This window comes from Heteronotia binoei, chromosome 11 (genome assembly GCF_032191835.1).
Source record: "Heteronotia binoei isolate CCM8104 ecotype False Entrance Well chromosome 11, APGP_CSIRO_Hbin_v1, whole genome shotgun sequence".
Classification (NCBI taxonomy): domain Eukaryota; kingdom Metazoa; phylum Chordata; class Lepidosauria; order Squamata; family Gekkonidae; genus Heteronotia; species Heteronotia binoei.
Window position 1 is genome coordinate 57688417 of NC_083233.1, and position 26142 is coordinate 57714558.

Here is a 26142-nt window from a genome sequence, read left to right on the forward strand (position 1 = left end):
TGAATGTGGTGGTATGGTCCTAATATTTCAGAACATTTCATTCTGCAAGTAAGGGAAATAAAATTTTGGTTAGCCTTGGGATATTTTTTTAAAAAATGTTTTACCACAACACGAAAGGACCTGGTAAGTATTCATATTTTGTTTCAGAAAGAGGGAATTTATATAGTGGATTAAAAATAGCATCCCCACATGCAAGCTGACATGGTACAATCTGCTGTACCTTCTGGGAACAACCACTTAATTTTTCAGGGATTCCCTAAACCTAATCTTAGAACCATTCAACACATGGAGAAAATTGAGGTGATGGAATTCTAGTCCGGATCGTTAAAGCTAGGGAAACATTGCTTTAACATTGTGTTTTCATTGCTTCCAACTCTCTTAATTTAACAATGGGGAACATCAGATGTGCAATACCCCCACATTCCATTTTACTGTATACAGGTTTTCTTTGCCTCTCCCCCCCCCCTTTCCTGGGAAGAGCAATAAAAATACTGAATTCTAGCACCTAATTCATTCAGTTTTATAGACCATTTCTGAGAATTCAGGCTGTAACTATGGAAAAGGAGGGGACAAGCCAATATGTAATTAGGAGAGAAATTGTATCATTTGGGTACTATATAAAATTGAGTGAGCATCTCTCTGTAACTTACTTTCTTTCAGAGAGGAACATAGCCTTTCCTAGTCAAAGATGTGGGAGAATCCCTGACCATTCTTTGGTGTTGCTTCAGACAGACTTGTCCCACCCAATGTTACCCAATTAGTTGCATGTGTTTCTTGTTCAGGCCTGTCCTCCCCTCAGATTGCTTTAGGTCCGGGAATCCCAATATTTAGCAAGCTGCCAAACTAACTGAGCCAAAAAGCTAATTCAATCAAGGTGAATGGGTAGAGGACTGCAGGTTTTCTCTCTTCCACAAAAGTCAAGAATGCTTTAAAAGACTTCATTTAGGTTGGATTGTGACTTTGTGTGTAGCACCTGATAATCCTGGACAAAACCCCCTCAATGCCCCCTCCTAGATGGCATTACATACCATTTATTATCTGCAAATTTGTATCTGTGGTCATCAGAGGGCACAATGTCCATCAACAGGATGTACTTGGTTTTGGGGTTGAGCCCTGTGACTTTCACTTTGTAACTGGGAAACATACGCCTAAAAACAAACAAATGAAAGCAGACAAGTAATACTGCAGGAAGAAACCGGCAAAGATTCCCAATGATCTTAAATAGAGGATGCTGCAACTCTTGAACCAACTGCAACTGGCCATGGGTGTTAGAGATACACTTGCAAATGTAACATCCCTGTTCTTCTACCAAGTGTTCAGGGTCCTCTCCATTCTGCATCACTGGAGTTTCTACTTCATCTACAAAACAAAGTTTGAGTCCCATGGCACCTTTAAGACCAATGTTTAATTCTGGGTATAAGCTTTTGTGTGCATGCACACTTCTTCAGAGACTCCATCTACAGTTATGTTTTAAAGAGCCCAGTCCTCTGCATGATAAGAGCTGTTTCACTCAGTGGGCCTTAGTCCTTGGCAAATGTGCATAGGATTGCAGCCTCATTCATATACTTTGAACCCATCTATCCTCCCAAAATTGTGATTTGCAACTGTTCAGAATGAGACTCACCAGTATTCAAAATTACAGGCTACATGTCACCTTTATGTTCATGTGTGAGAGCATTCATACGTGTGTGTTGGAAATGGAATGTATCCTCTCTTCCACCCAATGAGGGCACTGAATCCTAGAGGGACAAGTAATTCATACTTACTGCAGTTGGACAGGGTATTTCCCCAAACCCAAGACAAAAACAGGAACTTAGCACGGCACATGTGTTTCTCCTTGTCCCATTTTACCCTAATAATAACCCTATGAATGGGATGGACTGATTGAAAATGATTAGCTCAGGATATCTACTGAGTTTCACGGAGAGCAAGGACCCCAGTGTGGATCTCCTGTAGCCTAGTCCAATTGTTGGGATTAGCAAGTTTGGAACACTTCAGTTATTATAGAGTTAACCTTGTTTTTGTTAGTCAACAGGAAGTCACATGTGTTTACTGCAGGGCTTTTTTTTGTAGCAGGAACTCCTTTGCATATTAGGCCACGCCCTCGATGTAGCCAATTCTCCAAGAGTTTACAGGGCTATTAGTACAGGGCCTACTGTAAGTTTCAAGAGGAAAGGCTACATCAGGGGTGTGTGGCCTAATATGCAAAGGAGTTCCTGCTACAAAAAAAGCCCTTGCTTACTGTAAACTATCTGTTAGCTAGAGAAAATGACTGTGAAAGTCTGTAGGAGGTATTAATTAAATGACCTGCAATTAAGTGTTGTGATTGGAAATCAATGCATTGGCTATTCTGCATTTTATGGTTCTCTTCCTCCCTTTGTCTAAGTTTGGAGAAAAGAAGTAATTCCTAGTTTTGTTCTCTAACTGTAAAGATGCAGGAAGTGAGTGTCTATTATTTTTCTTCCCAGTTTACTCTTCCCTTGTAGTTTTAAGTAAAGCAATTATATTCTTTTAAACACACACATGATCTCTGCGTATTCTTTGCTGCATTGCTAATTTCTAGCTCTGCTAAGTAATATTTTCTCTAAGAATACCCAACATCAATACTCTAACCCAATGGATCCCAAACTTTGTGAAGTGGGACTTATTTCTAAAGCCAGGATCCCCAGCTTTTCTAAGCCTGCAGGCACTTTGCAATTCTGACACAGCTGCTGGGCACTGCCATAAAATGGCTGCTGCAGAAGGTGGAGCCAACTACAAAATGGTTGCTCCAGCTTACCTGAAGTCACACAGTATAGACCCTTGTACTTTGGTGGCAGCTGCTGCCACAGCAGCAATTTTTTTAAAAAAACCTGAACAACTGTCAAAAGCCTTACTAGGCAAATGCCCAACTTGGCACCACCCATTTTCTAAAAGCACTTAGCAGGAGCCATGGCGCCCACCTGCACCATGTTATACACCCCTGTTCTAAAGCCATTCTGCTTTTCAGGACTCACTTGCAGTGAACTCTGAGCTACTTCCCTCTCACCAACATAAAACTCAATAATCTAATTTTGATTAACAAAGAACAAGTGCATATTTCATTCTTCCTTTTTAGTATTGATAAGCATATAGAGTTATTGACCAATAGACTATATTATATGGCTATTATGCAGAGGCAAATCTAATTTGCCATCAAGTTTCTCACAGCTTTTTTAAAAAACAGCTTTCATTGTTCCCCTCTCCCTTGTCCCTTCTGAACTCATGGCCCACTAAGAAAGAATCATGACCCACTTTTGGGTCAGAACCCACCGTCTAAGAACCACTGCTCCAACCACTGCACCCACAGGCTCTCAGTAGAAACAAAAGACCATTGGAACATATGGAATGGTTATTTATTTAATGCAGGGGTCCGCAACCTTTTTGAGCCTGGGGGACACATTTGGAATTTTGACAGGACTTGGTGGGTGCAGCAACAAAATGGCTGCTGCAGGAGGTGGAGCAAGCCACAAAATGATGACCACTGCATATCTTCAGTAACACAGTGTACATCCTTAAGCTGTAATGGCAGCATTTTTTAAAAAAAAAATAAAAATAAAAATTGAGTCTCCAACAGTCATTCGATAACCTTGCTGGATAAAAGCCTTACATGGCCCCACCCACTTCCTCTAAATCTTTGGTGGAGGCCAGAAAAGGTGTCTGCCAGCACCATGGAACCCAAAGGCAACACATTGGGGACCCCTGATTTAATTGTTTGTTGTAGTCCTGTACACACTTAATGGGGAGTAAGCACCATAAAACAGAGCTAGACCTACTTCTGAGTAAGCACGTATAGATTTGATGTAGCCATTATTGTAAAAGGGTGCTGTCCACCCAATTACATGTGCCTAGAATTGAGGCTGTAACAATCCTGGCCATGATCCATCTCTAAGTGTTCCCACACAAGCAACTCCCAGGGAACAGCTGGCAGGTGCTCTTATCACCCAAAGTCTCCAGCCACATAAGAAATCCGGATAGAAATATTCTTAGAGTTTTGCAATAAAACGACAACAATGACATTTAATAGACAGGATGCAGGCATGAAATAAAACCAATGTTTGGGCTGAAGTTTCAGAGCTTTATGAAACTTGATTTACAATTTATCTGTTTGGTTCACACACATAAACTTTCCTCACCTCTGGTCCCCGCTGGGGGCAAAAGTGAAGCATAAATGAAGAAATGATTGTTATTTCCTTCATTTTATCCTCACAACAATCTTGGAAAGTAGGCTAGGCTGCGATCTGAAGCTGGGATCTGTGATGCTAGTTGAACACTAGCCTCCAAGCCATGATGGCTTTGTACAGGGGTATGGTAAGGATGATGACAAAAGGAACAACATCATCCTAAACAGAGTTACACCCTTCTAAGACATTGACTTCAGTGGACTCAGAAATGCTTTGAACATTCTAAAGTTCTGCAGAATTTATTATTGTCTCATTGTAGGAAGAGTTTATCAGCCCTGTTATAAATCTACATACACCATGCCATCACCATACAAACATATTTGAAACAAACATGGTGAGATTATAGGTAAACACACAACTTGGGGGAGGGGGAGAAATATCGAGAGAGAGGAGCTTTTCAGCTATCACAAAGATTTGGTTCTTGGCATCTGATTCTCATTTGGTATTGACTACTCTACTATTGTGCGTTCCTTAAACTCACCTTTCCCTTTCTCCAAAACTCAGTGTTTTTCCCCTTTTGTTCCCTGATAATGTGACTGTCTTCCAGGTAATGTAATTTAGACTTTATTGGAGCATTCAAAATTAGTAGTAAAGTAAAGCAGCTCAAAGTAGAACTCAATGATTTTAACAGGTAAAAGTAGTGCGCAAGATTGATTCTCCCATTGAACTGAACAGAACTAAAAAGCGTGCAGGTTTTCTGGGTCTTAGCCTGATTTTAAAATGTTGGCTTAACTATTCCATATTACTGCTCATTCTGAGCTGGGTGCAAGGGGTTTGTGCCGATTGATTCCCTCCCCCTTATAGGGTGGCCAGACCGTCCCGGGCGCCTGGGAATGTCCTGGTTCTGGCCCCCTATTCCCGCCTCCCGAGCTGGCTATACCGGGACCATTTAGAGGTCCCGGTTTAGCCAGCGCCAGAGGCGGTGGGCCACGGGCGCCGGCGGGGAAGGCGGCGAGTGAGTGAGGGAGCGTCCCTGCGCTCTGGAGGACTCTGGAGGGCCTTCCGGGACCAGCGCCGACCAGCGAAGGCCTCTCCGCGGCCTCCGCTGGTCGCTGGAGGCCCTCCAGAGACTCTGGAGGGTCTCCAGCGACCAGCGGAGGCCGCGGAGAGGCCGTGGAGCAGCCGGCGCTGGTCCCGGAAGGCCTTCCAGAGACTCTGGAGGGCCTTCCGGGACCAGCGCCGACCAGCGAAGGCCTCTCCGCGGCCTCCGCTGGTCGCTGGAGGCCCTCCAGAGACTCTGGAGGGTCTCCAGCGACCAGCGGAGGCCGCGGAGAGGCCGCGAAGCAGCCGGCGCTGGTCCCGGAAGGCCTTCCAGAGACTCTGGAGGGCCTTCCGGGACCAGCGCCGACCAGCGAAGGCCTCTCCGCGGCCTCCGCTGGTCGCTGGAGGCCCTCCAGAGACTCTGGAGGGCCTCCAGCGACCAGCGGAGGCCGCGGAGAGGCCGTGCAGCAGCCGGCGCTGGTCCTGGAAGGCCTTCTAGAGACTCTGAAGGGCCTCCAGCGACCAGCGCCGACCCGCGGAGGCCGCGGAGAGGCCGGCGCTGGTCGCTGGAGGTCCTCCAGAGACCAGCGGAGGCCCTCCCCGGCCTCCGCAGCCGCCGCCAGCCTCGCCAGCAGCACCAGCCGCCGGGAGGAGAGGCCGTCACCCGCCCTGGAAGAAGGTAAGCAGGGAGGGTGGGGGCCGAAAGCGGGGGGGGCTGGCGGGAGGGGGCGGTCTTCCTTCCCTCCCCCCTTCCTTCCTTTCTTCCTTCCTTACCTCCCTCCCTTCCTTCCTTCCTTCCTTCCTTCCCTCCCTCCTCCCTTCCTTCCTTCCTTCCTTCCCTCCCTTCCCTCCCTCCTCCCTTCCTTCCCTCCCTCCCTTCCTTCCTTCCTTCCTTCCTTCTTCCCTTCCCTCCCTCCTTCCTTCCCTCCCTCCCTCCCTCCTCCCTTCCTTTCTTCCTTCCTTTCTTCCTTCCCTTCCCTTCCCTCCCTTCCCTCCCTCCTTCCTTCCCTCGGCCTGTCGGTCACTTCCGGGTTCCTGTCCTGCATCTCGACCTGTGTTATTAGTGACAGGCTGCTTCGGCGGGCCGCTGCGCCGGCCCCCTGGGTCCCACAATGATGGGACCGATGCCACAGGGACGGGCTTGAAACACTCTATAACCCCTCAAAAGAACAGCAGTCTAGCTCGCTTCCCCCGAGCCCTGCTGCCATAAGCCTCAAGGGGGCTCATTTTGCGGCATCTCCCGGCGGGAGGGTGGCACCCGCACGGGACACATATCAAATGAAAGAGGGGGCGCAGGGCTATCAGAAACAGCTGGCGGAGGGAGTCGGGAGACCACCCCACTGGGGGATCCACACCCTGAAAGTGATGAAGGTGGCGCAGATAGAGCCAACAGAGCAAACAGGACAAAATAAATAGGCTGCATTATGCAGCACAGTTGAGAAAGTGCCTTATCCCATATACTGATGAAGTATATACAGGATTTGAGAACAAAATTGTTTCCGGCGGTGATATTTGGGGGATTTTTGGGGACGTCACAGGAAGTGCTGTGAAGTCACTTCCTGTTTCCGGCAGTGGCATTTGGGGGAAATGATGTCATTTGGGGGAAGTGATGTCACAGGAAGTGATGTCACTTCCCGTTTCCGGCAGGTGACGCGGGGAAATGATGTCACAGGAAGTGGTGTCACTTCCTGTTTCCGGCGGTGGCATGACATCACCGGAAGTGACGTCACTTCCTGTTTCCGGCGGTGGCACGACATCGCCGGAAGTGACGTCACTTCCTGTTTCCCTGCCTCCCCCCTTCCCCCCCAAGGTGTCCCTGGCTGGCCTTCAGACATTATGGTCACCCTACCCCTTTATTACCCAACCATTCTCTACCAGGACCTCCTAGCAGATGCCAAATGGAAAGGATAATTCTAATCATTATTTGTTTTACCAGTGACCTGGGGAGAGGATTGCCAGCTGCCAAACACTCGTGGATTTCACACTTCAAGGGCTGAATTTTGCCTCTGGCCACCCCTCCCCCCAAAAAATCATTTTTCTCTTTCCTTCTTCAGGAAGCTCACCAGGTTTCAGGATGCCTCCAGATCAAAATCAAATGTGAGGACAAAAACAGCACCTCAAATGCTTCCATGGTGTACATGTCTAAACAAAATCATTAATTTCTGCACATGTGAAACTGCCTTACCAACAAAAATGTACCAGCTACATTGGATAGACTCTCAATCTATGCCTCTACATAGTTGTAGAATGTGATATGTGGTTCTCCCTCTCCCACATACATTAGTGAGATAGATGGGGGTGGGAAAAGGTGGCTAACTCAGGGTGATTTCAGGTGGGTAGCCATGTTGGTCTGAAGTAGAAGAACAAAATTTGAGTCCAGTGGCACCTTAAGACCAGCTAAGTCTTACTCAAGGTATAACCTTTTATTTATGTGCAAACACACTTCTTCAGATACAGTGAAACAGAATTTCCTCAAACATTACATATAGGAAGGGGGTTGCTAGGAAGTGCTAGTTAGAATCAAGATGCATAAGTAACTGGGTTAGGTAGCTAAGACTAGATTAAGGAGTTAAGATGTGTGAATGGCAGTAAATTAGCATACAAATACAAGAGTTAATGTAAGAAGGAAGTTTTGAGTCTAGCGGCACCTTCAAGACCCACAAAATACTTATATCTGTTTGTTAACAGTTTCAGAAGCCCAAAAGTGTTACAGAAATCCAAAATGCATCATTTCACACAAATCTCTCTTGGATCTTTTGTGGAGAATAGTCGGTTTTAGCAAGATTTTCGGGCGGGTTGGCAGAGCCACAGAATGAGGCGTCCACCATTGCCCTCATGATGCCCCACCCCTTGGATCTTTTGTCTGTGCCTAAAGCTGAATTATCCCGTGATTTCTTGTCATTCCCATCACAGGATCTGGTTGCAGGGCTGCCAACCAAGGAATGTTTGCTTGTGATTGTCCAGTTGAACTCAAATGGACTTGCTTTCTAGGATACATATCCCATAAAGCAATGACTAAATTAACTCATGTTTACATATTTATGGTGATGGAGTTGCAGAACATACCAGATGTATTATATAATAATAACTAGTACCTTTTGCAATTCAACAAAACATCTAACTAGATATCGGTGCTGTTTTCAGTGGGACTTACTCTTGCGTAAACGTGCACAGGTCAGGTTGCAGATTTGCAACCTGTGACTCTTTACTTGTGAATAAAGTTGCCAGCTAATCTAGAGAAAAATGTCCTATTCCCAGGGCTCTTTTTCTAGCAGGAGCTGCTCTGCATATTAAGCCATGCCCCCCTGATGTAGCCAATCCTCCTGGAGGTACAGTAGGCCCTGTACTAAGAGCCCTGTAAGCTCTTGGAGGATTGGCTACATCAGGGGGCATGGTCTAATATGCAGAGCAGCTCCTGCTAGAAAAAGAGCCCTGCCTGTTCCCTTTAACAGAGTCTTAATGGGATGTTATTTACTAGATGATGTTATTTACCTCCACATCATGAGAAACTTCAGGTGCCCATTTCCACACTAAATTTGTATAAAACTTTTTGTTCTTCTTCCAGACCTGATGGTAACACTACTTGTGAATATCTCTTCAATCTCCATGGGTTTTACTTCCATATGTAAAATGGGATGCAGATACACCACGACCTGAATAGCCCAGACTAGCCCAGTTTTGTCTTGGCTGCTTAACAGGGTCGGACCAGGTTAGCCTTTGGATGGGAGACCACCAAGAAAGGCTTGCTTCACAGAGAAAAACCAGGGCTTTTTTTTTAAAGCAGGAAGGCACAGGAACGCAATTCCAGGTGATCTGGCATCAGGGTGTATGGCTTAATATGCAAATGAGTTCCTGAAACAATGGTGGTGTCAGGGGGTGTGGCCTAATATGCAAGTGAGTTCTTGCTGAGCTTTTTTTTTACAAAAAAAGCCCTGGAGACAACCAATGGCAAACCACCTCTGAACAACTCTACAAGGTCATCATAAGTCCGCTGTGACTTAATGACACCTTCCATCATGACTAGAACTAATACAATTATATGTGTTAATTAAATTGATATTATTGCAAGTATATAATATTTAGGTATTATACCCATATATATTTATGGGTATTATACCCATACATATATATTTATATCCAGGGCTTTTTTTGTAGAACGCAATATCAATATACCCATGTATATTTATGTTTAGGTATTATCTACTGAGCATAGATATGATGAGGGGGATGGGAATAGTACTGGGAACACTTGGATTTGACTCTCTGCCAGTTGCTGACTTGGGGCCCCCCTCTCTCTCTCTTAGCCTGTCCCTTCTCCCACCTCTGTTGTGAGGATAAAATGTAGGAGGGGACCCCGCACCCCTCCCAAAGTTCCTTGGAAGAAGGCAGAGTAAGGAGACCATAAAGAAAGAAAGATCTAAATAATTTATCTACCAGTTGCGTGAGCACCATGATACTCCAGGACACTCAGGTGGAAACTGAAAAAGGGGAATAGATTTCTGCAGTAATGGAATTGTAGCAGGAGCTCTTTTGGGTATTAGGCTACACACCCCTGATGTAGTCAATCCTCCAAGAGCTTACAACACTCTTTTTTTGTAAGGAGTTCCTGTTAGAATTCTACCCCTGGTTCTGTAAAAATGGCATCTCCTCTTTGTTCAAAGTTTGGGCCTGGATCCAAGGAATTGTGAGTTGCTTCCAGGAGTGTTAAATCTGAGGTGCCCTACCCACGCACACACACAACCACCAGTATACTCCCTGACCAACAGACTGCTTTTGGACTCAGGGAGAGCTTCCAAAGCAGTTCTCATTTTTCAATATCAATTTGTTTGGTAAAAGGATGTCAAGGTGGTATACATCTGAGGTCACCCAGAAAGCCTATTGGCATATTTGACCCTGGATGTGCCAGATCCTGATTCACTACACTGAACTAGCTGTATTAAGCGGGGATGGGGAGCAGATCCAGACACTGAAAGAAAGATGCCTAAATTCCTGCAGGCTGTGCAAGGCCAATGCATCAAACTAAGCGGCTCTTGACAGGCGACCCAGCTCCCAAGATTTAAAGTGAGAGGGAACATATGAACAAATGTGGTTGTACTGCTTCCAATGGATGCAGAAGAATCCAAAAGGCATCTTAAAAGACTATCAAATGGATTAGGATGAGCCTTCATGAACTACCCCCCCACACCCATCAGATTTATAAAAGTGAGGACAGACTTCATACACTAGACACCAGTCCATGAAATAAAGCTTCAAAGTAGCACAAGACAAACTGTGAAGTGTGTGTCTCTCTAATAGTGTGATCCTAGGCAAAGCAATTTGTGAGCTTAGAATTACACTGTAAGAACCCCACTGAAATTTGAACCTGTTGACAATAATGAGGATAACATAGCCAGAACATTAATCATTCTGATATGGCATAGTGATTAAGAGTGTCAGACTAATATCTGGAGGAGGAGGAAGGGAAGAAGAGGAAGAGGAGGAAAGGGGGAAAAGGAAGAAGGAGGAGGAGTTGGATTTATACCCCGGGCCCTGCTCTTCACTCAGAGTGACTTACAATCTCCTTTCCTTCTTCTCCCCAAAACAGACACCCTTGAGAGCTTACTTCACAGAGTTGTTGTGACAGTAAAATGCAGAAGAATGCAAGCCACTTTGGGTCCCCACTGAGGAGAAAGGTAAGGTATAAATGAATTAGATATCTGACAGCCCCAGAATAAAGTGTGAGGCTGTGGCTATCCAGTATAGCATGTATTTGGCATGCAGAAGCTCCCAGTCCTCCTAGTCTCTAGTAAGAAAAGGAGAAGTCACAAGGCATGTGAAAGACTTTTATCTGAGAATTTGGAGAGCTGCTGAAAATACTGACAATACAATTAGACAATACTGAACTTGAGTGACCAATAGCCTGGCTCAATAGTTAGTGGTCTATTCCAGGATGGGAAGGGATGATAGAGCATCTACTTGGTAAGCAGAAGGTCTCAGGTTCAATCCCCGGCATCTCCAACTAAAAAGGATCCAGGCAAGTAGGCGTGAAAAGCCTCAGCTTGAGACCCTGGAGAGCTGCTGCCAATCTGAGGAGACAATACTGACTTTGATGGACTGAGGGTCTGATTCAGTATAAGGCAGCTTCATATGTTCATATGTACTTGGGTTTTATATTTTGCTCACACCTACTTACTTCCTATGAGCAAGAACTGGTCTTGAAACCAAGATTGCATACAATAGCATTTATGCTTTAAAATTACTGTTATTAAGACTGGCAGCAGCTCTTTGATGTGTCAAGGAGAAGTCTTTCACCTACCATGTGCATATTCCTTTTGTACTTAGAGGCCTCATGTACTGAATGTGGGACCTTCATGCCAAGCAGATGCTCCAAGGGCGAGCCAGGGCCTCACACCTTATTCTGGGCTATCTGAAACACCGTGGAGCATGGTTTGAGAAGCAAATGGAAGGCTCTTGAACATGCAAGAAAGAATTATCCTTCCCAGTTCTTTTATTTGCCTTTAGTTTTCAAAGCATCTCTTGGAGTTCCAAGGCCATCACAAAAGACCAAACGTTGGGACTCCTAAGCAAATTTTTAGTTAGTTCATTAATTATCACTTTGTTTATCGTCTGCTTTTCTCACATGGATTCAAGGCAGATTACACAGAGTGAGTCAGTACAATCGACAGGATGGGAGAATTTAAAAAAAATACAGTAATAATATTGTCTTGTATACTCAGCAGATAGGACTCAGCAAACCTCTACAAATTCAAGTAATTATTTAGACCTTTTTCTTAGTAAACATGGAGGAGGGGGAGAGTGCTAGGGATATTCACTGTTCTGAAAATGTTGCTTTCCAGTATTCCCTTGTTGTCCAGCTCACACGGTTCATTTCAAAGAAAAGAAAAGCAGAAAGCTGTGATCCAACCCAAACTGAACACCTGTGCAGTCTAATATTATCTACTTACTTGAAAGTAAGTCCCAGTGGATGCATGCTTTAGTAAGAGGTGCTTAGGCTACGAGCCTTAAACTTCATGGATATCAGTGAAAATGTTATTTAATGGTATTCAACCGGTTGGATTGAGGAACCTTTAGTTAGGTGCGATGATCCCACAACAGCTCCAGGAAAGAGGGGGAAAGAGTGAAATTGTGTTGTTGTTATTTTTTTAAACTCAGTAGAGAATCTAAATAGAAATCCTTTCCTTTGCTTCCGAATGCGGCATAGCAGCAGTGCCCAAGAGTTTAAGCAGGCGGGAAGCTGACCCGGCAAAATGGACTGCACCACTTCCGAAGGCGTGGGGGAGGGGGAATCACATTTGTAGACGTTCCCCTACGTTTAACTATTCCCTGAAAGTAGAAAACCAGCAAAGCATGGAAAGCATGGAAAGACTAGGAGGGTGAATCTTTACCCTTATTGTTCTAGTTTTCTCTTTGCTGGGAGCTTTGTTAGGCCGAAGACGTATTCAAAGATGGAACCCACCACCTGTGGATGAAAATGGTGCTGTCCATTCTACCACCCTGTCATTCGGCAGCCGCCAGTCTCCCGCATGTCTGGGAGGTCCGAGCTCAGATTTTATTAGTCCTAAGGACTCGCCTTCTCGGTCAGCCTCCCATCTGTAATGGAGGGGATAATAGCATTAGTCTACCTTACCGGGCTGTCCTAAGAACAGAAGTGAAACCCATGCTGACTACTGTGTAGGGATGCTAAGAATTAGGATGGTCCGGGGGTCAATGTCGAGCATTTTCTCCAACAGGAGTGCTCTGCAGGTTGACACCGGGGCCTATAGACCTTCTCCCCTCCCCTCATTTTGCTCAATTCATTATTATTATTATTATTATTATTATTCATTTCGAAATATGTGGCGGAGCTCATTAGCATAAATCATTAGTATATGCCGCGCGCCCCCCCCCCCCCAGCCAAAAGCAACCCGAGCCAAGAAAGGAGAGCCCAAGGTGCGTAAGGCTTGCTTGGGCTGGCTAGAGATCTAGCCAACCCAAGCAGGCCTCGCTCACCTGGGGCTCTCCTTGGCCACCCCCCCCCCCCGGTAAAAGGCCAACAAGCCACCCAAAATCACATAAAAAGTGGGGAAAGGGTGCCGCGGGCTTCTCCAGGGGTTAAAGAGAGCTGCTGGGGGCGTGGCAAAGCTCCTGGTGGCTGGCTGCCCGCTCTCCTAATACAGGGATTGTTATCCAGCTGCACCTACTGTTCAATGGACAAGGTAGATGAAGGGGAAGAGGTGGAACTCTCACAAAGGTTCAGCTCCTGCTGAATTCAAGGCATTATTATTACTACTACTACCGCCGCAAAAGCTAGGAGTCCTCAAAAGCTAGAAGAGCTCTTTGGACTTCTCAGAGAGGACTTGCATGAAACGATGGATTTTTATTCTGAAGTAAATCTGGAGTTGAAAGGGTTTTCTTCCCAGCGCGTAAGCTTGGCTTTGCCTGCTCCCAGGTGCGTGGCTTCTCTCACAAAATGACACATTCACCTAACCTGCCAGACGCCTGTCTTCAGCTCCTTGAAACAGCTCCTTGCGATTTCCCCCTCCAAGATAAACATTTCCCAGATTTGATTCGATTCTGGGTCCGCTTCCCGCTATAGGTACGGGTCGCGATCCATCGCGAGCGCTCAACGGGCTTGTTGCAAGAGAAGTCCTTAAGTGGATCGCGCCCATTTCTTGCGATCGTGGGAAACTGTCAGCTATTGTTAGCTTCTGTTGATAACATTTCCCTCTCCAGCCCCCAGCCTGGGGACAAACTGCTTGTCAACATCCATAAGCAGACAAAGAAGTTTCTGGAGTGGAGACCATTTCTTACCTTCCAGCTTTCGTGATGATCATTTCCGTCCCCACGTCATGAAATTTCAGCCACAATTCCCGCTCGTGCAAAAACACTTTGATTCCCTCCATGCCCTGGAAAAGGAGCGAGGAAGAGACCAAAAATAATCGTAGAATCAGACAAAACTCAAACCATACAGGAAACGGGGGGCGGGGGCCTCCCTCTCGCCCTCTACTCCACCCCTTAATTTAGAAACCCATATCAGAAGGACAGTAAGAGAAAGAAGGTTGGGGCAAAAAATAGGGCCGTGGGTTGGAGTGTGGAGCCAGGAATTGGGAGGGGTGGGGGTGTTCAAAAATCCTTCCTTGAAATTGATCTAACATGCCTCGCCAGGGCTGTTATGGGAGGATAATAAGGAAGAAAAGAATCGTGTGTGAAAAGAAGGGCTGCGTGCGTATGTAATAGAGAACGTCTACAGAGCCTTTCCCTACCTGGCATTTTTTATGGATACGCCTGAGATATTTGTTTTTAAAAGGCCCCGCTCCAATATCTAATAATCTAAGAACACCCTCTGTACGCAGGAACGCCTGGTTTGAGATCGCACATGGACGCCTACTAACCCGATGACACGCAGTCAGAAGACCTGTTATCAGATAGGTGCACTTCCAAAAAAAAAAGTCGGGATTGGTTGCAGCTCACGGTTTACATTATTGGCAAACTCGGGTTTGTTTCTGCATCGCGTGCGAAGCGACCCCCACGCAGCTGAGCTCCCTTTTCTACAGACCTGGAAAGTTTGCATCGAGATCCTTCCAGGCACAGAGACTCAGAAGCGACTCCCATGAGGTCGCCAGAGAGGACTGAGGCTTCATTTGGTCGCAATAACGAAGTCCTTTCCTTACTTCAAATGTTGCCTTTGGTCATAAAGCGCCCCCCTCCCCACAAAGGGCTCTGGATTTATCTCCCCAAGAGAGGAGGGGAATGCGGCGCGGGAGGGAGATAGGCAGCCCGGCTCATGCTCAAAGAAGCCCGGCGGTATTGGGCCGGAGATCTGCCCAGAGCCAGCGGTCGTGGGAGCCGCTTGTAACTCCCTGATAGGAGCCGGCCTGATAGGCTGCGGGCCAAGAGCATCAAAATAGAAGGGGCTTTAAATGGAACGCCGAGCTCTGCCCTGCAGGCGCAAAGACTGATCGGGCCGGGATGAAAACCTGGAAGGGAGGCGGGAAAGGGGGAAGGCCCCTCTCTGGAAGCCTTCCAGAGAGACCATGTGGGCACCGGAGAGAGAGAGAAAGACAGACAGAGACACACACACAGAGGGACAGAGAAACAGAGAGAGAAAGACAGACAGAGACACACACACAGAGGGACAGAGAAACAGAGACAGACAGACAGACAGAGACACACACACAGAGAGGGACAGAGAGATGTCATCCTTCCAAGAAAATAGTTTCCGAGAGCAGCCGCGTTGGTCTGCAGTAGAACATCCAGGGGAAACAGCTTTTGCAAGGGGGAGCTTTGACTCTGGAAAGCTCGTACCCCGAAAATCGTCTTGGTCTCAAGGTGCTGGCTGGACTCCGCCAGTCTCCTCCGAGATTTCGGTGTCCAACGACACAATCCTGACTCTATTCTACTTAGAAGTTCATGGAAGTCCTTCCCACTTCCCTCTGCTAGGCTGCTGCTGCTGCTGCTCATTTGTGTTGCTTTCAGCCAAGGGACCTGCACAGCAGATCTACACGCCCGCAAACGCATGTGAGCACGAGCACATTTAGAAGGCACCCACCAGGCGTTCAGACCCCCGGGCCCGATTTGCAAAGAACAGGTTCCGGAGCTCCCAGCTCCGTTGATGGTTGCGGTCATGTCTACTCCGAAGTAAGTGAGCAGAGGTGGCAGCCCGAGCTGTTTAATCGACGGTATTTAAATCCATTTGCAGAAGACCACAACAGCAAGGGAAGTGCCACCTAGCTGAAATGTCACCAACAAAAGCTGCCGCCGGCGGTCAGCTTTTCTGCTCTACTGTGCTGTTTTACCCTCACTCAGAACTGAAACAGCCGCAGGAAGAACCACTGGCTCCTCCCCACCCCCCAACTGGTTCTCCCTCGGGTCACTCTGCAGTCGAGGAATAGGCGGCTTCAGATTTTCAACTGCATTCCCAGGTCAGTTTCACCCTGAGCGTTTGCTCTCAGGACTGAGCCAGTCTTCGGAGTCCGCTCTTCGCGCTGCACCTACAAGTTTACTCGCTTAAACACAAAAGAAACTAAGGAAAAAGAAGAGAGATCCCTGTCCCTCTCATAGTGGAGAGAAACAAGCTTGCAGTCTGAGGCTGCGAACCTAGCAGAAGGCCCCATGGCAGAACTTACTATCGAGTAAGCTTGCACAGGACCCAACTGTGCTGTGATTTCAAAGGCTGCAAGCGTGAACTGTGTTTGAGCTGCAGGCTTTCCCCAAAGGGGGCAAGTAGGGTCACCGGAAGAAGGAAAATGTGGTTTTTATACCCCGCTTTTCTCTACCTTAAGGAGTCTCAGAGCGGCTTACAGTGGTCTTCCCTTCCTCCCCCCTCCCACACATTAGGCACCTTGTGAGAGAGTTCTTGGCAGAACTGTGACTGCCTCAAGGTCACCTAGCAGGTTTCACGTGCAGGAGGAATGGGGAATCAAGCCCGGTTCTCCAGAGCTGCCGTTCTAAGCGCTACACCACGCGGCCTCCCTTTCAGGTTCCGGACCCTCCTTCCCTCTGCTCTGCCGCGCCCCCATCTGAATAATCTTCCCAGCATTTAACTTAAAAAAAAACAAAACCTTTAAATGTTTTCGTTTTAATTCTTCTCTGTTTTGAAGCATCTTCTGTAGCCCTGGGAGGACGCGAAAGGGGGAGCGGGGAGGCAAGGCAGTTATATTACTTTCTCTTGTTCTGCAAGCGATTTATTAAAACAAAAAAAAACATGGCAAGAAAGGGCCGCGTCATCCCATTTCCAGAGGGAAACTCTCTGCGCCACAAATCCTCCCGCGACCTTTCAAAACAGCCCCAGCCATTTCCTGGGTTCTTCGAAGGACTTCTCCGCCTGCAAATTGCAAGATCAAGAAGGTAGACCCTCGTCTGATGAAGCGTGCTTAGAGAGCACACGAAAGCGTACGTTCTGAAAAAATCTTGGTCGGTCTTAAAGGTGCAACAAGAAGGAATCTAGCCAGAAAGTCTCGCATACTCTGGCGAGACCCGTTGGAAAGCTGGTACACTCATTCAGGCGCACAGGCCGGCGGGTGTTAAAGTCGTTCTGCCAGGGCCCTCTGGACGCCTACCCAGAGCTGGATTAACAATTAGGCCAAGTAGGCACCGGCCTATGGGCCCCGGGCTGGCTCCCCCCACACCCCGGTTTTCCTTCTGCTTGCAGCCCTCCCGTCATGCAGGAGCAGCCAGCCCCTGAGCTGCTCTTTGCCCGGCTTGCCTGGTGCAGCTGCAGCTGGTGTTGTCGCCAAGTTTGCCTCTCCCCCCTAGTTTAGTAAAAGGGGCTTTTAAGAAGATGCCTGCAGGCTGCAGCAGGAACGGGGCGGGGGGGGTGCGCACTCAAACTCTGAGATAATTTGCGAGGGGCCCCCAAGATTTCGACTGCCTAGGGGCCTCCACAGGGTTTGAACCGGCACTGGGTGTACCCAAATACACCTGCCCCTCTAATCCCGTCTACCTCTGTGCGATTGCTTGATTCATATTTTAGCCTCTTCACTATGACCTAACCTAGATCCTTCCCTCCTTTTAACTGTCCGTTGTCCCCGAGTCCACTCCGCTAGCTGAAGATGGCTGGGCGGGGGTGGGGTGGGAATCTGGCCATTAATCTGATCTGGCGGCTGCGACCGCAGGCCTGGAGGCGGCCGTTTCGGTAGGGGATATTCGAAGGGGCCTTTTGCAGGTGACGGCGATTCCCAGTCGACGGCCGGCTGAGGCTACCGGGAAGAAATACCTCGACTCGTTTTGATATCCGAGATGGAACATTCGAAGGGCGCCTCTTCCCTCCGGGATCCAAATGCAAGAAGAATTCCTCTCTCTTGGAATTAACCCCTCCCACCCCCCTGCACACACACTTTCAGTAGGGCCTGCCTTGCTAAAACGCAGAACGACGCCTGTTATTCTTCCTACGGAGTAACCGCATTTGGATCTCGGACCAATTCGAATCCCGGTCCTTCAATTGTTGTACTGAAGCAGTCTCTTCATCATATGCAAAGCTGTACCGTCTACCGTGCTTGGCGGCAGATGTCCAGCGTCTGGGACAACCCCGTTACGGTTATGACAGCCCTATTGCCACGATCAATCCATTCTTGGTGCTGGACACTTCTGGCTGGAAGAGGAATGCCGGATCCCAACCCCCCAAGAACAGGGCTTGCTTCTACACCCCGGCCAGCCCAGCCCCTCCCCCCCAAGTCAGCGTACCTGTTGGGTGAAGGCGGCCTGGGGCGAGGAGGGCGGCTTGCTGCTGGCCCCCAGTTGGCTGTCCTGCTTGCCTTCGCCGGCGAGCTCCTTCGTCTCGGATTCTACCGGCGTCGCTGGGAGCCCGAAGCCTTCCTCGGCATCCGCCATCTTCTCCGCCGCTGAACCCCCAGCTGTCTGCACGGCACACGCACGCCAGCCAGCACATGCGGAGCGAAAGGGAAGAGAAGAAGACAGGTCAGACTCTCCACTGGCTCGGACGACGCGCCGAGTGGGGCCGCGGAGAGCGCGATCCGCTCTTGCCCGGGGGCCTTTCACGCTGCAGGAGGCTCTGTCGCTCCGGGGGAAAGCTGAAGGGGGAAGTCAGGGGTGCAAAGGTCTAAGGAGTCCCACTTCCTTCATTCAGAGCCGGCAGGAATCGAGGCCGGGCCCTGCCCTGCCAGCAAGAAGCCCAGGAAGAGCGGTTACATGCGAGGCCCCTACCTTTCATTCCTCTCGCTTTCTCCCGTGGGTGTATAGATGAATTCCTAAAACTAACGGTTCCCTGAAAGCCAAGAGCATCGATGACGCGCCTGTCCCCTCCTCCCTCTCTATACCTAAGCAGAGTTAACGCTCTTCTAAGACCATTTGGGGTCCCTGGGCATAGAAGGAAATAACTGGATTTAGGATTGCACCTTTCCCCCAAGGAGCCCAGGGTTCTTCCATAGGATAATCACAGCGACGCATTTGTTATACGCACACATACATTAGGAAGACAAGATTTCACCATATCATCGCGCCCGATAATGTGCACATTATTTATGTAGCTTTCTTCCCCTCTTCTAAGCAAGAGAGGACCGCAGCAGTCCTAGGAATACAACTCGATTTACTTCTGGGCATGCTCAGGCCCCACTGCAGTCAATGGGATTTCAATACTTGAACAGTGCCCAGGATTGTGGTTCTTATTTGTTGGGTCAGTAATGTGGCCTCTCTCTTTCCCCCTCTCCCTGTTTCTCGATCCCCCTGCCATATAGGAAACACGAAGTGTGAGCGTAGGTAAACAAATAACGCACCCATCAGCCGGAATGTTTACATACACTGGCACACACACACACAACCCGATACACATGTCGGTGTAATCACACACAATATAAAAATACAGCAAAAATGGGAGGGAGCCCAATCAAAGAGAGATTTGTTGAAATATCTGCGGTTTGTGTACACACATAAGCAATATGTGCACACAGATACTCTGGAAGCGAACACTGAAGGTGAGAGGAAGCAAGATTAGTGGGCTAAGCCATCCACTTTCCACCCTCATGTGCTTGTCAAAATTATCCGGGAAAGTCCCCGTAAGGCACTGTTTTCTCTCTCTCTGAAGCCTTCAGTTAGAAGCCTCTTCACTTTCACAACCGGTTTGATTCTCCGTGGCCTTTCTCTGCTCACTCCCCCACTCCCCGCCAGAGCCTAAGTTTTCTCTAAAACTGAGGCTGCTTTATAAGATTTTTTTCATGAGGAGAGCTCCTGCCTTTTGTTATCATGACCTGCAAGTCTGATCTTAATTATAAAAACAAGGGGATAAAGTAAGAGGGTTCGTTCCCATTCTCCTCGGCAAAAAGAATATAGATTTTTCTTGAAGAGCAGAGACTACAAAATTCGCAGGTTGGACTCTGAGCACTACAGCAACCACCCTTAAAAAAAAAGTTATTTTGGGAACCCAGTTAGGAATCAGCATTTGGAGGGAGAGCAATGTGATATATGAAATCAAGGTCAGCGGTTTAACGGTCGTTTTTGGCCTAAGGATGGGTCTTTAGAGGGACCTTAAAATAACAACCCAGCAAAAGAAACACCACAAAACACCTTCTCACAGCCCCCACCCCAAATATATTTAGTTGGGAAGAAAATGCCATTAATTGCTCTGGAATTTAGCTTCAAATAATGGTGCAGGATTGTATGTTGGTTTTGAGAGCCATGTTTATCTGAAGGCCTCCCCCACAAAATAAACAAACAAACTGTGGTTTGAGTCTAGTTGTGAGACATTTTAATTTGGAGAATATTTTCATTTTTAAGAAATAAGACTAGCTTTCCTGAGAGGTATGGGAGAACGGCTGAATGGAAAAGAATAAAGAAGGGATCCGTAGCAGCTGGCTATTCATGAGCTTGAAATCCACGTGAACATAGTGGGAAATGTCCATTATCGTTCCCAGTAATTTAAGAAGGGCTGTAGAAATCTTTAGCATTTTTATAATAGTTCAAAGGAAATAGTTCAAAGATATTATCTCGACAGATTTAAGTGGATCAAACGCAATCCAAAGGAACGCTTAGAACAAGGCTAAGCATATTATAACATTTACTGAATATTTAAGTAATTCCTCTTTCTGTATAAATCAAAGCAGATGGTTTTGGGGGAAATATTTCTAAATTTTAAAAATACCGAACAATCTGCAGACCAAGATTATCCTTTCGAAATCTTATACTTAGGTCCTCTTGGCAGTATTTAGCTAATATGAAAGGGAAATCCTTCTTATAAACTCAAGCTAGAAACAAGAGGGGAAATGGGGGTGTGTGTGGAAATATATTTCAATCCATCTCGGATAAAGAAATAACCCCGGCCGCAGATTGGAAGCCTGTGCATATTTACTGAGTGGTGTGTATATCTGAATAAATACCATCGAATAAATGGGACTTACTTTTGAGTTAACATGGATAGAACTCAGCTGTTTTTCCACTCTTGAAAACAAATCAGATGCCTCCATTCTCTGTGTGTGTGTGGGGGGGGGGCGACTAAGAACCTTAGCTCTGGGGGGGGGGTTGTTTTTTGTAATATTCTTACCATCTTCATCTGGGAAATGTTGGAGAAAGCGGAGAGGGCGATGCGTTAAAGCCGTGTCAGTCAACGGAGGAGGGCTGCGGCTCAGATCGCCCAGGAACCCGGTCGGCACCCAACCGGGGGGGGGCCCGAAAGGCACCTGGTCAGCCCTCTCCTCCCACCTCAGGCCCAGTCCGGGTCACCTTCCCTTCCAGTAGAAGCGGAGCCCTCCCTACTGCTCCCCGGGACAGGACAAGGGCAAACTTGGCAGTGGAGCATGCAGCAGGGCGCAGAGCAAACAAAAGGCGAGAAGCGAAGAGTTCTCTCTCTCGGGGTCTCTCTCTGTTTTTTCTGTGTCTCTCGCTGGCTGCTGGGCGATCGAGCTCCAGTCTGCTACGAGCTCTGCGCTTCGGCCGCCTCCTGCGTCTCCCACTCGCCACATAATTAAACAGAAGGCTGCAGGAGGGGCGGTGGGCCCAGCGCCGAGAAGAATGGTCGGCGAGCGGCCGAGAGCTCTGGAGAGAAAATCAGGCTTGACAGAACCAGGCCGCGGCAGAAGCCGGATGATAAACGCAGCCGGAGCGGGCGCGCTGCAAGCACAGCGTGGAGGAGAGTCGGGCTCTGCGGGGAAGGCAGGCAAGCAGGGGCTTCTTGCCGAGGGGAATGTTTCCCTCCCGCACGCACTCGGCGAGGTCCTGGCAGGCTGGAGCTCCCGCTTCTAGGAGCCTGACCCAGCGCCCCCGGGAAGCGCTCCCCCCCCGCCCCCGCCCCCGCCACCTTCCCAGGTTTAAAGAAACAAGCTCTGGAAGGTCAAACCTCTTGGACGGGCCTGGAATTGCTCTGCCCACCCCGCCTCTCTCTCTCGGGCACAAACAGAGATCCCCCGCCTAACCGCTCGCTCCGGATCGCGCTCCAGCGAATCCCTTACCTTCGCCTGCGCGGCTCCAGGCAATCACCGCATCTCCGGAGCCTCTTGCAGCGCCCGCATCAGTCCTGGGCTCCTTTCGGAGTCAAGAGACCTTCCTTAGATCAGCAGCATTTTTTTAAAGGGGGGGGGGGTCCTCCGGGTCCCAAACCCGCCACGTTCTCCGCCGCCTTTTCGCTCTTCCTTCCAAGATGCCGCCACTCCCGGCGGTAGGACGCAGCTGCGAAGCCTCTCCGGTCTCCCCCTGCCCGGAACTAGATGGAGACGCTTCGCCCCCGCCAGCCCCGTCGCTCTCAAGCTTCGAGGCGCACAAAGAGAAACGGAAGGAGGGGCGGGATGGAGGAGGCTTCGGGGGCCGGCGGCGGAACAGGTTCGCCCGCCTCGCTCGGCTGCAGGAGGAGGGCGCGAGGCGAGAGGGAAGGAGAGCGGCGAGAGAGGGCCGGCGAGCCAGGCTCCAGTCGAATGCGCGGAGGCAGAGGCAGCCAAGCGTCGCTTGCGAGCACGGAGATGCCTGGCCAACCAGCGCCTACCCTGCCACGGGAGGCTGTCTCTCCTCTCGCTCCCTCCCTCCCTGCTGCCTCTCTCTCCTCCCTCCCCCCTTCCCCAGCTTATTTTTCTTGCAGCCAAACAAGGCACAAAGAGACGTCAAAAATCTCCCCCCCCCTTCTCCCTTCCTTTTGCCTTTCTCTCCCTGCTTCTCTTCATCCCCACCATCTCTCTTCCATCCATTTTTCTCCACCAGGAACATCCAGAGCCGGAGACATCATCTCCCCCCCCCCTTTAAGGGGAAACACACACACACACATGCACAGAGAGAGAGAGAGAGAGATGGATTGTCTAACACAAACCATGCACCGATGCCTTCCCCTTCCCAACCTCCTCTGTCCCCGAATCAGGAAAAATAGATGGGGGCTGAGTGTATAAGTCGTCAGAATATGTTTCTTTGCCTGGCAGAGGGTAAGTAGACAGAGGAGGGGGGAGTGAGGAGATATATATAGAAAACGAAAGCTGAGCAGAGCGCAGGAACCGTCTCCTTAAAACTATCTTTTTCTCATTTTCAAATGAGTTATTTTCCTGTCAAAAAAAAAAAAAAAAGGGAATGCAACTTGTATTTTGAAATAGAATAAAAGGAAAACTTTCCTTCCTCCCGGCTAACCAGCCACCTTCCTCAAAGCAGAAGGAATTCTGTAAGGTGAAAATATATACACAAGCCGCAGAGGCCGGCCACACTCAAAATAATCAAGCCGTCAGAGCGGCCCGGGGAGCTCTGTGTGTTTTCTCTGTCTTTCTCGTCTCTGTTCCTTTTTTCTTTCTTTTTAAAAATGTATTGTTTTGAGGGCAAAGTTGAAGAGGTCAAAGCAGAATAAACAGACTCTCGCGTTCTGGAGTCTGAAAAGAGCCAGGTTGGAGAAGGGCGAGGATTTCCCCTTTTTATTCGTCTTCGGTGGGACATAAAGAAAGCCCGTCGCTCGGCCCCCTGGACTGTCTTCTGGTCTACAAGGTCTGAGATTCCACTGAGAATCCACGAACCTTTTGTTCCTCCCGCTCTGCACTGCCACAGGCCAGTTCAACTCGTGTGCAAGCCGAGATCGTCCCGGATCGCTTTTCAAGCTGCAGCGGAGATGGGGAAAAGTCTGGCAGGCTTAGATTCCCCGGCCGGCTCTGCGCTTCGCCTGCCGCAAAGTTTCCTCCGAGTTGGGTAGACTTCGAAAGCAATAGCAAGCGAGCCGGCGGAATCCCTGGCGGAGTAACCGTCTAAATATGCGTCCATGTACAGATGGGCACGTTTGGTCAAACATATTTGGTGCATAAGAGACACACCCACAACTGAGACAGACACACTTTCCCCATCCTTCTGGTATTACAGATATTACAAATGCGGAGTATATTTTAACACGGGCGCCGATCCTTTGCACAGATTCAATCACAATGCGAGAGTGTAGTATGGTCCGGTTTTGCTGCTTAGGTTTCCGGTGATCTCCCTATACACGAAAATTAACGGTGTGTAGTATTTTCTATGTGACTTTGTGTATTTAGCTTGATGCCAGTCTCTAACTCTCACTCAGCTTACTATCTCTGTCCTCTCTGCGATTTGCCTGCAGCTGTATCGCTGTCCTTTATTTTTCTCTTTACCTCTACTTAGCTCTTGAGTTCCCTCTCCTCTCCACACACCCATATCCACTGTAGCTATCGGAACCGCCCCGCGTTCTTGGTCCTCAAAATGCATCATTACGCCAGCCGCTCTGATGCATATATTACAATCCATATTTCTGCTGGATCTTTGCACACATCAGAGCTAAGTGCTGTTTTCCAGAGGTAACATTCACTATGTCACAGAGAGGTGTGTGCGCATTGGATACTACAAGAGTGTAAAACATTTTAAAACCTGAACATTTGGCCTGGGCCTAAATATAGTCAGTGGAAAGTAAACGCCATTGATTCCGCTGGTCTCAACTGGAAGGGTGTTCCAGCGAATTCAACCGGATTCCCTTTCCTATCCTCAACTTTCGGAAGAAAGACATAACTCTCTAGGACCCAAAGCCAGAGGATTTTCCAAACAAAGAACTCCCCCCTCCTTTTCACTTAGAAGTTTCCAGCTAAATCCCGTGAAGAAATGTTGCTTATATATTTATTACCAACGTTCATGGTTTTCACAGCATTTTCTCCAGATTCCCAAAGTATCCTACATTTTAAACATTCGATTTTATTTTAAAATAAAAAAATAAACTTCTTCCGGCCCTTGCAAAGTTGCAAAAACCTCCTGAACTTTTCCGAACTCTGCCAGCTGTGTCCGGGAAGCAGAGAGAGACTTAGAGGTAGAGCGGAGGAAACGTGCTGTTGCAACTTAGAACCTGGGCGCTTGTGTGCGCCGGTCTCTCTCTCACATACACACATGCACTCCGAAACTAAATAATTAATGAAACTATCCTTTGTTGTGAGCCGGCATAAATAGCGTTGCATCAATCAACAGGAACACTACTGTATAAATACGCCCCCTCCCTTTAAATGTGAGCTGCCATCCTGCCAACTGGCTGTTTCTGAGCAGACGGAGATTTCCACGCGTGTCTTTCTTCAAAAGTAGGTTCCCTGTAGAGCCTGGGCCCGATCCAACAATGCTATCCAAGCCTCATCGCAAGCAGGCTGACACTTTTCAAAGTCCACTCCAGTCCACCGAAGGGCCTAGCTCTGCCTAGGGCGGCACACATCCTGAAAAACGCCGGCCTGGAAAGGTTTCCCCGCTGGTGGGATGAGGCACTTTCTCTTTGCGCAAAACAGCACCTCTAGGATTGAAACCAACACCCTTCCCCCCGCCCTCCACTAAGGCGGATCTGCCTAATGGTTTCTCTCACCTTTGGCAAGCCGAGTGGGCTTTGCGAGAGGGACTCGGCTAGAAGAGCGGAAGAGGCTGCAACCCGGTTCCCCTGCTCCAGGTCCAGGGAGATCACCAAAATGCCAGTTCCCGGGAGCCAAATCTCTGGCCGGGGCGCTGTATAGTTATCTGTCAAGGCGAGACAGGCTCCCGGCTAGCGAGCGATTTGTGGTCTCGGACAAATTAAATATTACTGTTTATTACCAGCCATACTCCAATAAAATCCAGCAGGTCCAAAGCTTTCGCTCCTATCTCACCAGAGCCTGCACCTATAGGACACGGAGACGTCACCGCACACGCAACCGGCCCTCCTTTGTCATGCTTGAGCGCAGCGGTAATGGAAGGTTAATTTGCCTTCTTCTGCTTTAAAGCGCCATCCGTCAGGCTTCTCCCTCCCTCCCCCCCACCCCCCCCTTTTTTTGGCTGGGGCAGCGCAAAAGAATGCGGCTCTGTTGGAAACGGGAGATGGGAAGGAGGGAAAAGAAACGCTCCGGCGGGCAAAGGGGTGCCCCATGAACGGCGGGACAGCCAGATCCCTATGGAAGCGGGGTGGGAGGAAAGGCGGTGTGCAAACTTTCTGTCCTGGTAGCATGACCTTGCCGTGGAGTTAAACTGAGCGGCCAGGTCATTCTCCTATGTCTCGGGTCACTCAGCGGCGGGGCAGCAGAGGGACTTCTGTCTGCGACCAGGGAGACGGTGTGCAAGGATCTCACGCGCC

At 48.6% G+C, this 26142-nt stretch overlaps 1 protein-coding gene across 1 annotated transcript in view; it reads right to left on the reverse strand.

Moving 5' to 3' along the window:
• Positions 1-26142, reverse strand: part of TBX5 (T-box transcription factor 5) — a 139627-nt gene that overhangs the window by 57879 nt on the left and 55606 nt on the right. Inside the window, exons 2-4 of the mRNA XM_060250066.1 lie at positions 18345-18518; positions 13974-14068; positions 1029-1148 (exon numbers count right to left, since the gene is read on the reverse strand). Coding sequence (XP_060106049.1) covers positions 1029-1148; positions 13974-14068; positions 18345-18491 — 362 coding nt within the window. The 5' untranslated portion in view covers positions 18492-18518. The remainder of the gene's footprint in view (positions 1-1028; positions 1149-13973; positions 14069-18344; positions 18519-26142) is intronic.